This window comes from Ranitomeya variabilis, chromosome 4, assembly GCF_051348905.1.
Source record: "Ranitomeya variabilis isolate aRanVar5 chromosome 4, aRanVar5.hap1, whole genome shotgun sequence".
NCBI lineage: Eukaryota > Metazoa > Chordata > Amphibia > Anura > Dendrobatidae > Ranitomeya > Ranitomeya variabilis.
Window position 1 is genome coordinate 262556577 of NC_135235.1, and position 13484 is coordinate 262570060.

Below are 13484 nucleotides of genomic sequence, written 5' to 3' on the forward strand. Positions count from 1 at the left end.
GAAATAAAATCCATAGAAATATGCATCCAGGGCCTCTCAGGGACCGGCAAAGGCAAAAGCAACCCACTAGCACGGGAACAACAAGGCTTGGCCCGCGCACAAGTCCCACAGGACTGCACAAAAGAACACACATCACGTGACAAAGAAGGCCACCAAAAGGACCTACCAACCAAATCTCTGGTACCAAAAATACCAGGATGGCCAGCCAACACAGAACAATGAACCTCAGAAATCACTCTACTAGTCCATCTATCAGGAACAAACAGTTTCCCCACTGGACAGCGGTCAGGTTTGTCAGCCTGAAATTCCTGCAGAACCCGTCACAAATCAGGGGAAATGGCAGAAAGGACCACCCCTTCCTTCAGAATGCCGACCGGCTCAAGTACCTCAGGAGAATCAGGCAAAAAACTTCTAGAGGGGGCATCAGCCTTAATATTCTTAGAACCCAGAAGATACGAGACCACGAAATCAAAACGGGAGAAAAACAGGGACCATCGAGCCTGTCTAGGATTCAGCCGTTTGGCATATTCGAGGTAAATCAGATTTTTATGATCGGTCAAGACCACAATACGGTGCTTGGCTCCCTCAAGCCAATGTCGCCACTCCTCGAATGCCCACTTCATAGCCAACAACTCCTGATTGCCGACATCATAATTGCATTCAGCAGGCGAAAACGTACGGGAAAAGAAGGCACACGGTTTCATCAAGGAACCATCAGAATTTCTCTGAGACAAAACGGCCCCTGCCCCAATCTCAGAAGCGTCAACCTCAACCTGAAACGGAAGAGAAACATCTGGCTGACGCAACACCGGGGCAGAAGTAAATCGGCGTTTAAGCTCCTGAAAGGCAGAGACAGCCACAGAGGACCAATTCGTTACATCAGCGCCTTTCTTCGTCAAATCGGTCAGGGGTTTAACCACACTGGAGAAGTTAGCAATGAAACAGCGATAAAAATTAGCAAAGCCCAAAAATTTCTGAAGGCTCTTCACGGATGTGGGCTGAATCCAATCATGAATGGCCTGAACCTTAACCGGATCCATCTCTATAGATGAGGGAGAAAAAATGAAGCCCAAAAAAGAAACCTTCTGCACTCCAAAGAGACACTTAGACCCCTTCACAAACAAAGCATTATCACGAAGGATCTGAAATACCATCCTGACCTGTTTCACATGAGACTCCCAATCATCGGAAAAAATCAAGATGTCATCCAAATATACAATCATGAATTTATCAAGATAATTCCGGAAGATATCATGCATGAAGGACTGAAAAACAGATGGAGCATTAGAGAGCCCGAATGGCATCACAAGGTATTCAAAATGGCCTTCGGGCGTATTAAACGCAGTTTTCCATTCGTCACCCTGCTTAATACGAACAAGATTATATGCCCCCCGAAGGTCAATTTTAGTAAACCAACTAGCCCCCTTAATCCTGGCAAACAAATCGGAAAGCAAAGGTAAAGGGTATTGAAACTTGACCGTGATCTTATTCAAGAGGCGATAATCAATACAGGGTCTCAAGGAGCCATCCTTCTTAGCAACAAAGAAAAATCCCGCTCCCAACGGTGAAGAAGATGGCTGGATATGCCCTTTCTCCAAAGACTCCTTAACATAACTCCGCATGGCGGTATGTTCAGGCACATGCAGGTTGAAAAGTCGGCCCTTAGGAAACTTACAGCCTGGAATCAAGTCAATAGCACAATCACAGTCCCTATGCGGTGGAAGGGAACTGGACTTGGGCTCATCGAATACATCCTGAAAATCAGACAAAAACTCTGGAACTTCAGAAGAGGAGGAAGAGGAGATTGACATCACAGGAACGTCATTATGAACCCCCTGACAACCCCAACTAGTCACAGACATAGACTTCCAATCCAACACAGGATTATGTATCTGCAACCATGGAAAACCCAGCACAATAGCATCATGCAAATTATGCAACACCAGAAAACGACAATTTTCCTGATGAGCTGGCGCCATACACATGGTCAGCTGTGTCCAAAACTGAGGTTTATTTTTTGCCAGCGGTGTATCATCAATGCCCCTCAAAGGAATAGGACTCTGCAAAGGCTGCAAGGGGAACCCACAACGTCTGGCAAATTCTAAGTCCATTAAGTTTAAAGCGGCGCCTGAATCCACAAATGCCATGACAGAAAATGATGATAATGAGGAGATCAGGGTCACAGAAAACAGAAATTTAGGTTGAACAGTACTGATGGTAACAGAACTAGCGATTCTCTTAGTACGCTTAGGGCAATCAGAAATAACATGAGCAGAATCGCCGCAGTAAAAACACAACCTATTCCGACGTCTGAATCCTTGTCGTTCAGCTGTAGACACAATCCTATCACACTGCATGGGCTCAGGACTCCGCTCGGAAGGAAGACAACGCCACAGTGTGCACAACTCTGTGCTCACGCAAGCGCCGATCAATCTGAATGGCCAGAGACATAGAATCACTCAGACCAGCAGGCGTGGGGAACCCCACCATAACATCTTTAACGGATTCCAAAAGACCCTTTCTGAAAATTGCAGCCAAGGCATCCTCATTCCATTTAGTCAGCACAGACCATTTTCTAAATTTCTGGCAATACAATTCTGCCGCTTCTTGACCCTGAGACAGGGCCAACAAGGTCTTCTCAGCATGATCCACTGAATTAGGTTCATCATACAATAACCCTAGCGCTTGAAAAAATGTGTCTACATTAAGCAAAGCAGGATTTCCAGCTTCCAGGGAGAACGCCCAATCCTGAGGGTCACTGCGCAGCAGAGAGATGACTATTTTAACCTGCTGGATGGGATCAGCAGAGGAACGGGGTTTCAGAGCAAAAAACAGTTTACAGTTATTTTTAAAGCTCAAAAATTTGGACCTGTCCCCAAAAAACAAATCAGGAGTCTGAACGATATAATCGGAAATACCCTGTACTCTAGCAGCAAGTTGATCAACACGAGAAGCCAATCCCTGAACATCCATGCCAGCGCCGAACTCCTGAGCCACCCAGAGGCAAAGAGGGAAGAAAAGGCACAACAGACTACAGAAAAAAAATAGCTCAGCACTTTCCTACCCTTCTTCTGAGATGCAATTATCTGATTGTTGGCCAGTTGTACTGTTATGACCTGGTGGCCTAGGAGCAGCATGAGACGTACTCTGGAGAAGGTGGTACCTGTACTGACCGCAGACCCTGAACTTAACACCACAACTAGAAGTAGCCGTGGAATGTACCTAACACTCCCTAGACATCTCGACACAGCCGGAGGACTAATTATTCCTAAAGATAGAAAAGGGAAAACTATCTTGCCTAAGAGAAAATCCCCAAAGGATAGACAGCCCCCCACAAATATTGACTGTGAGAGGAGAGGGAAATAACATATGCAGACTGAAAACAGGATTTAGCAAAGGAGGCCACTCTAGCTAAATAGAAAGGATAGGACAGAGTACTATGCGGTCAGTATTAAAACACTAGAAAATATCCACCACAGAAAATACAAAAATCTCCACATCTAACTAAAGACCTGGCGGGTATATCTGCATCTCCAGAGATACCAGCTTGGCTGAGAAAATCCTTATACAGACCAAGCTGGACAAGACAAAACATGGAAAAGCACTGAACGATAAGGCCCACAGCATGTGGACTGCAAAAAACAAAGCCAGAACTTATCTTTGATGAAATGAACAGCAAAGCAAGAGAGACCAGGCAGGGAAGTGAATCCTCCAGGAAACAATGGATAACTGGCACTGACTAAAGGGTAAAGCAAGACTAAATAGCCCAGTCAGAATTGCAATAAGTGGACACACCTGATGAATGCTGCGATCCAAAGACAGCAGCGCTACCACTTATAACCACCGGAGGGAGCCCAAGAGCAGAATTCACAACAGTACTCCTTCCCTTCCGAGCTCTCCCATGTGCCCACACAGGGGTTTACCCCAACATATGGGGTATCAGCATACTCAGGACAAATTGGACAACAACTTTTAGGGTCCAATTTCTCCTGTTACCCTTGGGAAAATACAAAACTGGGGGCTAAAACATAATTTTTGTGGGAAAAAAAGATTTTTTATTTTCATGGCTCTGCATTATAAACTGTAGTGAAACACTTGGGGGCTCAAAGTTCTCACAACACATCTAGATAAGTTCTTTGGGGGTCTAGATTCCAATATGGGGTCACTTGTGGGGGTTTCTACTGTTTAGGTACAATAGGGGCTCTGCAAACGCAATGTGATGCCTGCAGACCAATCCAACTAAGTCTGCATTCCAAATGATGCTCCTTCCCTTCCGAGCTCTGCCATGCGCTCAAACGGTGGTTCCCCCACACACATCAGGTATCATCGTACTCAGGACAAATTGGACAACAATATTTAGGGTCCAATTTCTCCTGTTACCCTTGGAAAAATACAAAACTGGGGCCTAAAAAATAATTTTTGTGGAAATTTTTTTTTTTTTATTTGCATGGCTCTGCGTTATAAACTGTAGTGAAACACTTGGGGGTTCAAAGCTCTCACAACACATCTAGATGAGTTCCTTAGGGGGTCTACTTTCCAAAATGGTGTCACTTGTGGGGAGTTTCTACTGTTTAGGTACATTAGGGGCTCTGCAAACGCAATGTGACGCCTGCAGATCATTCCATCTAAGTCTGCATTCCAAATGGCGCTCCTTCCCTTCCGAGCCCTCCCATGCACCCAAACAGTGGTTCCCCCCACATATGGGGTATCAGCGCACTCAGGACAAATTGGCCAACAACTTTCGGGGTCCATTTTCTCCTGTTACCCTCAGAAAAATACAAAACTGGGGGCTAAAAAATAATTTTTGTGGGAAAAAATTTGTGTTTTATTTTTATGGCTCTGCATTATAAACTTCTGTGAAGCACTTGCTGAGTCAAAGTGCTCACCACACCTCTAGATAAGTTCCTCAGGGGGTCTACTTTCCAAAATGGTGTCACTTGTGGGGGGTTTCAATGTTTAGGCACATCAGTGGCTCTCCAAAAGCAACATGGCGTTCCATCTCAATTCCTGTCAATTTTGCATTGAAAAGTCAAACGGCACTCCTTCCCTTCCGAGCTCTCCCATGCGCTCAAACAGTGGTTTACTCCCACATATGGGGTATCAGCGTACTCACGACAAATTGTGCAACAACTTTTGTGGTCCAATTTCTTCTCTTACCCTTGGGAAAATAAAAAAATTGGGGGCGAAAATATAATTTTTGTGAAAAAAAAATGATTTTTTATTTTTACGGTTCTGCATTATAAACTTCTGTGAAGCACTTGGTGCGTCAAAGTGCTCACCACACCGCTAGATATGTTCCTTAGGGGGTCTACTTTCCAAAATTGTTTCACTTGTGGGGGGTTTCAATGTTTAGGCACATCAGTGGCTCTCCAAACGCAACATGGCGTCCCATCTCAATTCCTGTCAATTTTGCATTGAAAAGTCAAACGGCGCTCCTTCCCTTCCGAGCTCTGCCATGCGCCCAAACAGTGGTTTACCCCCACATTTGGGGTATCGGCGTACTCAGGACAAATTGTACAACAACGTTTGGGGTCCATTTTCTCCTGTTACCCTTTGTAAAATAAAACAAATTGGAGATGAATTAAATTTTTTGTGAAAAAAAGTTAAATGTTCATTTTTATTTAAACATTCCAAAAATTCCTGTGAAACACCTGAAGGGTTAATAAACTTCTTGAATGTGGTTTTGAGCACCTTGAGGGGTGCAATTTTTAGAATAGTGTCACACTTGGGTATTTTCTATCATATAGACCCCTCAAAATGATTTCAAATTAGATGTGGTCCCTAAAAAAAAAATGGTGTTGTAAAAATGAGAAATTGCTGGTCAACTTTTAACCCGTATAACTCCCTAACAAAAAAAAATTTTGGTTCCAAAATTGTGCTGATGTAAAGTAGACATGTGGGAAATGTTACTTATTAAGTACTTTGTGTGACATATCTCTGTGATTTAATTGCATAAAAATTCAAATTTGGAAAATTGCAAAATTTTCAAAATTTTCGCCAAATTTCCGTTTTTTTCACAAATTAAAGCAGGTAATATCAAAGAAATTTTACCATTATCATGAAGTACAATATGTCATGAGAAAACATTGTCAGAATCACCAGGATCCGTTGAAGCGTTCCAGAGTTATAACCTCATAAAGGGACAGTGGTCAGAATTGTAAAAATTGGCCCGGTCCATAACGTACAAACCACCCTTGGGGGGTAAAGGGGTTAATTCATAGTTTTGATACCTTCAGTGTGGATTCGCAATTTTCACAGTCATGAAAATACAGAAAAATCTTTGAGAAGGTGTGTCCAAACTTTTGATCTGTACTGTATATGAGAGGGCAGTGGCCAACACTTAACAGCTAAGACCATTTAATATGATGGTGAAGTAATTATAATCAGCGCAGGAGAAATCAAACACGGGGTCTACCTCTCTGTAGCAGTAAACCCACAAACATTATGTTTGCATTAAGAATTTGCTAATATTTCATTGAATCCATTCCCTCTACCCATGCCATTGGCTGCAACACAACCCCAAAGCATGATTGATTCAACACCCACGCTTAATTGTTGACGAGATGCTCTTTCCTGAAATGTTGTGCCCTTTTTTCTCCACACATTCTTTTGATTATTGTGGCCAAAGAGTTCTATTTTAACCTCATCGGTCCACAGGACTTGTTTCCAAAATGCATCAGGCTTGTTTAGCTGTTCTTTTGCACACTTCTGATGATGAAATTTATGGTGAGTGTGCAGGAGAGGTTTTCTTCTGATGACTCTTCCTGTTATGATCCCAGTGGCTGGGGATCACTAGAAATACTAGCTAAGTTACTGAACAAAGAACAAGCTCTAGGGAGGTGGTAACTGGACTGACCGCAATCCTGATCCTATCCAAACACACTAAAGGTAGCCGGTGAACGTGCCTAAAATCCTGGACGTCTCGACGCAGCCTGAGAAACTGACTACCCCTAGAGAGAAAGCAAGACCTCACTTGCCTCAAGAGAAATAACCCCAAAGATATAGGAAGCCCCCAACAAATAATAACGGTGAGGTAAGGGGAAAAGACACACGTAGGAATGGAAACAGATTCAGCAAATGAGGCCCGCTAATACTAGATAGCAGAAGACAGATAGTGAGCTGTGCGGTCAGCAGAAAACCCTACAAAATATCCACGCTGAGAATTCAAAAACCCCCACACCAACTAACGGTGTGGGGGGAGAAACTCAGCCCCCTAGAGCTAACAGCAAGCAGGGAAATCACATATTAGCAAGCTGGACAAGAAATATATTGAACACTGATGATCAAAAAATGAACAAACGGAAACTTAGCTTCTCTTGAAGAGACTGGTAGCAAGGTAGTCAGAAGGAATCAGAGTAGCACTGAATACATTGACAGCAGGCATAGACTGAGAGTCCAAGTGAGCTTAAATAGGAAACCAGCCCACATATAACAAGACAGCTGATGCCAGTCACAAACCTGCAGAAAGATAGCACTCACACAGTACCACTTGTGACCACAAGAGGGAGCCCAGAAATAGAGTTCACAACATCTTCCATAAAGACCATATTTGTGCAGATGTGTCTGACAGAAAAACGACTGGCACATCCAAACTAGTGTGAATAGGTGCATACCAGGAGCAGCTACCTCCATATACAATATACAAAAAAAGGTTGCACTCTATCATGCCAAAGCATGTCAAATATGAAATACATGAAATATGAATAGCAAAATGGCTTTTTGAACATTAGGAAAAATTTGTGAGACGCTTTGCACAGAATTTGGCCAAATAGTGTGAGCCCATCAACCATCGTCCAGGTGGTCTCAGGGACCCATCAGATTAATGAGACCACCTTGACGATGGTTGATGGGCTTCTCCTGCTTTGTGGGTTTCCACGATTTTCATTTTCAGAGTGCTAGGCAGCTACTTTGTAATTTTTAAAATGAATCAAAATAAATAAATAATTATATATATATATATATATATATATATATATATATATATATATATATCTAATATATAAAGCTGAATGTGTGTGTGTGTGTATGTATGTATGTATGTATGTATGTCCGGGATTGGCATCTGAACCGTAGCAGCTACAGCCACAAAATTTTGCACAGTCACACGTCTGGACCCCGAGAGCGTCATAGGCTATGTTGTGAGGTGAAATTTTAACCCCGCGCTTTCCAATTCACCAAACAATTTTGCCCCTATCTACATAATGGGGAAAAAGTGAAAGGAAAAGTGTTGGAGGCGTCGCAGCTACAGGCACAAAATTTTGCACAGTCACACGTCTGGACCCTGAGAGCGTCAAAGCTATATTGTGAGGTGAAATTTTAACCCCGCGCTTTCCAAGTCACCAAACAATTTTGCCCCTATCTACATAATGGGGAAAAAATGAAAGGAAAAGTGTTGGAGGCAAATTAACAGCTGCCAGATGTGAACAAGGGGGACTTAAAGAATGACAGCGATGGCACCAAAGAGTATATACTGTACAGTTGCTAAGGTGGGGCCCCAACATGGGATAATCACACCACCACGGGGATATGAACACACACACAAAATGCGCCACACACTACCACGTGCTCGAACACATATACCACCCTCAGTGCACATTTCACCACACATACACCAACCTCGCCACATAAAAGTAGAAACACAAAAGTCGCCGCTCAAAACTCGCCACGCGCAAAACTCTCCACATGCAAAACTCGCCACACGTGCAAAACTCGCCACACGCAAAACTTGCACACGCAGAAAAATTGCCACACGCAGAAAAATTGCCACATGCACAAAAGTTGCAACACATGCAAAAGTTGCCTCACACAAAACTTGCACATACTCAAAAGGCACCACACATAAAACTCGCCACGCGCAAAACTCGCCATGCGCAAAACTTGCTGCACACAACTTGCTACACTAACCTGTCACATGCAACTCGACACACAAAAAGTTGCTACACGCATGTCGCCACACAAAACTCATCTCACAAAAGTCCCTACATGCATGTCGCCACACGCAACTCAACACACACAACTTGACACACGAAACTCGCCCTAAAACACACACAAGTCTGGTATCCTTCAAAAATAAAAATCTGATTAATAAGCAGACAAACTACAAGAGCAACAAATGTACCATATAGGAATCCGGCAGCTGTCAGTCACATGACCAGTCTATTATGTGTATGTGTGAGCTAATATATACTGCCAGGGGGTGGGCTTACTGTTGGCTGGGGATTTATCAGGCTGCCATTTTAGCTTACAAATACTGAGGTAAAAATACTGACCAAATAACGTGTGAACGAGGGCTAATACAGGAGGAGATGGCATACAGCTATATACTATATACAGGAGATGACACACAGGTATATACTATTTACAGGGGAGATGACACACAGGTATATACTATATACAGGAGGAGATGACACACAGATATATACTATATACAGGAGAGATGACACACAGGTATATACTATATAGAGGAGGAGATGACATACAGGTACATACTACATACAGGAGGAGATGACACACAGGTATATACTATATACAGGAGCAGATTACCTACAGGTATATAGTATATACAGGAGGAGATGACACAGGTATATGCTATGTATAGGAGGAGATGACATACAGGTATATACTATATACAGGAGATGACACACAGATATATACTATATATAGGTGAGATGACACACAGGTATATACTATATACAGGAGATTACATACAGGTATATCTAATATATAAAGCTGAATGTGTGTATGTATGTATGTGTGTATGTCCGGGATTGGCATCTGTACCGTCGCAGCTACAGCCACAAAATTTTGCACAGTCACACGTCTGGACCCCGAGAGCGTCATAGGCTATGTTGTGAGGTGAAATTTTAACCCCGCGCGTTCCAATTCACCAAACAATTTTGCTCCTATCTACATAATGGGGAAAAAGTGAAGGGAAAAGTGTTGGAGGAAAATTGACAGCTGCCAGATGTGAACAATGAGGACTTAAAGAATGAGAGCGATGGCGACAAAGAGTATATACCGTACAGTTGCTAAGGTGGGGCCCCGACATGGGATACTCACCACACACGGGGATATGAACACAAACACAAAATGCGCCACACACTACCACGTGCTTGAACACATATACCACCCTCAGCACACATTTCACCACACACACACACCAACCTCGCCACATAAAAGTCGAAACACAAAAGTCACCACTCAAAACTCGCTACATGCAAAACTCGCCATATGCAAAACTAGGCTCACGCAAAACTCGCCACACGTGCAAAACTCACCTCATGGAAAACTCACCTCATGCAAAACTTGCACACACAGAAAAATTGCCACATGTACAAAAGTTGCACCACATGCAAAAGTTGCCTCACACAAAACTTGCACATACTCAAAATGCACCACACATAAAACTCGCCACGCGCAAAACTCGCCATGCACAAATCTTGCTGCACACAACTTGCTACACTAACCTGTCACATGCAACTCAACACACAAAATGTTGCTACACGCATGTCGCCACACAAAACTCATCTCACAAAAGTCGCTACATGCATGTCGCCACACGCAACTCAACACACACAACTTGACACATAAAACTCGCCCTAAAACACACACAAGTCTGGTATTGTCCTTCAAAAATAAAAATCTGATTAATAAGCAAACTACAAGAGCAACAAATGTACCATATAGGAAATACGGCAGCTGTCAGTCACATGACCTGTCTATTATGTGTATGTGTGAGCTAATATATACTGCCAGGGGGGAGGGCTTCCTGTTGGCTGGGGATTTATCAGGCTGCCAATAGCAACCAATCACAGCTCAGCTTCTATTTTGCTACAGTTAATTAACCTGAGCTCTGATTGGTTAATATAGGCAACAAAGACATTCTCAGTATAACAAAGCTAATATATGTTGTGAAATGCTTCTATTTGCTTAGTTTTTGCCTTTTAATAATTACATTTCTATCTATTTGTTTTGTGGTTTTTGTGTGCAGAATAAATTTTTGTTAACACATTCTATTTTGCTAACAGCAGTCATTAACCCGGGCGAAGCCGGGTAGTACAGCTAGTATATATATATATATACTAAAATACAAAGGAACTGTATCAATTTTTGACTTTAGACTTTTAAGAAGTCATTTCATCTTCAACTTGCTTAACTGTTCACAATAGCAGTAATTTTAACCAGTGGTGCCCAGACTTTCCCAGACTTTCACATGCCACTGTATGAACAAATTATCAAAGAATAAATCAAAAGCTTCCAAATGCCCCACATGCAGAGTAACAGTCACAAATTTTGGTCTACTTCTTGCTCTCCCAGGTGGTCTGTTGATTGTCTTTTGTAGCCACCATACCCCCTGATATATTTTCCTATAACGGTAGAAAGAAATGGTATATCGGTCTGTATAGGGGATTGGTTAGGGGTGCACCAAAAATTTGCCACAGCGTACATAATATTTTGTCCCTCTTTCTCTTCTGTGAAAGTTGGGAGGTATGATGCTGGTGCGCTCATTCATAACAATAAGTTATAAATGAGCACAATGCAAAAAAATCTTCAGAAATTGACCTGAAGTTTTGAGACTTTAACATTGTATTTTACCTGTTGCAATGCATGGTAAATTAGTATCAAAATCCACATTGCATGTGGATTTTCTATTCATCTGCAGAAAAATCTGCATTTGTAAATGTGAGAGTATCCTTACAGCAGATTTAAAAGTAATTGCACCAACAAATGAAATCTTTGTTTAACTGTTTATTATCCTCAACTTATTTTCCAGGGTTCTGAAAATTACAGAGGAAAACAGTTACTCTACTTACTCCTGAAATCTTATAGTATTCATCATATGGAATAATCAAACACAGCGTTGCTCTTCTTCCCTCGCTTGAGATGAGTCCGGCACTGTATTTTCCACCTTAGCTCCCACGAACCATTAAAAATCAAATTTGCCTTATTTGCATTTAGTTAAAACCATCTAAACAGAACAATTAGGATACTTACCCTCTGTAAAACTTTTCATAAGATTTTTAATAGGAAATATCAAGGAATCCTCTACAGAGATCATATCAGGGTTATCTGACAAATAACTCTCCAAATGTTGTCTGGAATCAAAGCCATCTTCATGGTAGCGCTTATGGGTGCTGGAATCCATCGTCTAATCTTCTATCACAGGCAGGGTGACTCTTTCTACTCCGCTGCTCAAGGCCTTTATATCATCACCAGAAATTTATTTACAAAGCATGTTAGCAAGGAATATGTTTGCTTATCATATCACAAGTTCTTCTCTTCATTTATACAGTCATTTAAAATATAACATAAGCAAAACAAAAAATGTTTAACCCATTAATGACCCTACTTTCAGGAGTACACAAAATTTTTAAGTTTGCTTTTCACAATTGAAAAACTAATATTGTGTCCAAGCCTGATGAAACATGAGACGGGATGCCTCACCACAATAATTGACTTGAGTATGCTGTTACAGTTGTTCTCAAAAGTTTACATACTCAGGCAGAATTTTTGCTTTCTTGGTTTTTGCTTAATACTGTGTATTGCCCCCTGTAACATCAATGACAGCTTGAAGTCTTTTGTGGTAGTTGTGGATGAGGTTCCTTATTTTCTCAGATGGCAAAGCTGCCCATTCTCCTTGACAAAAATCCTCCATCTCTTGTAAATTCATGGGATGTCTAGCATGAACTGCATTCTTGAGATCTCCCCAGAGTGGCTCAATTATATTGAGGTCAGGAGACTGAGAAGGCCACTCTAGAACTTTCACTTTGTTCTGCTGAAGCCAATGACAGGTCGACTTGGCCTTATGTTTTGGATCGCTGTCATGTTGGAACATCCAAGTATGTCCCATGTGCAGCTTCCGGGCTGATGAGTGCAAATTTGCCTCCAGTATTTGCTGATAATGTGCTACATTCATCTTTTCTTCAACATTGACCAAGTTTCCTGTGTCTTTGTAGCTAACACATCCCCAAAACATCAGCAAATCACCCCCATGCTTTACAGTAGGAATGGTGTTCCATTGATCATAGGCCTTGTTGACCTCTCTCCAAATGTAAAGTTTATGTTTGTGGCCAAAAATTTAAATTTTGGTCTCATCACTCTAAATTACTGTGTCCCAGAAATGTTGAGGCTTGTCTCTGTGCTGTTTTGCATATTGTAGACAAAATACTTTGTGGCATTTGCGCAGTAATGGCTTTCTTCTGGCGACTCGACAATGCAGCCCATTTTTCTTCAAGTGCCTCCTTATTGTGCATCTTGAAACAGCCACACCGCTAGTTTTCAGAGAGTCCTGTATTTCAGCTGGTGTTATTTGTGGATTTTTCTTTGCATCCCGAACAATTTTCATGGCAGTTGTGGGCGACATTTTTGTTGGTCTACCTGACCGTGGTTTTGTTTTTTCAGAGCCCCTGATTTTCCCTTTGTTAATCACAGTTTGAACGCTGCGGACTGGCATTATCAATTCCTTGGATATCTTTTTGTATCCT

The 13484-nt window shown here is 42.0% G+C and overlaps 1 protein-coding gene across 1 annotated transcript in view; it reads right to left on the reverse strand.

Moving 5' to 3' along the window:
- LOC143764284 (indolethylamine N-methyltransferase-like) overlaps window positions 1-12183 on the reverse strand; it is a 93555-nt gene extending 81372 nt beyond the window's left edge. Inside the window, exon 1 of the mRNA XM_077249717.1 lies at window positions 11995-12183. Within this exon, the coding sequence (XP_077105832.1) occupies window positions 11995-12145 (151 nt within the window). The 5' untranslated portion in view covers window positions 12146-12183. The remainder of the gene's footprint in view (window positions 1-11994) is intronic.
- Window positions 12184-13484: the final 1301 nt, after the last annotated feature.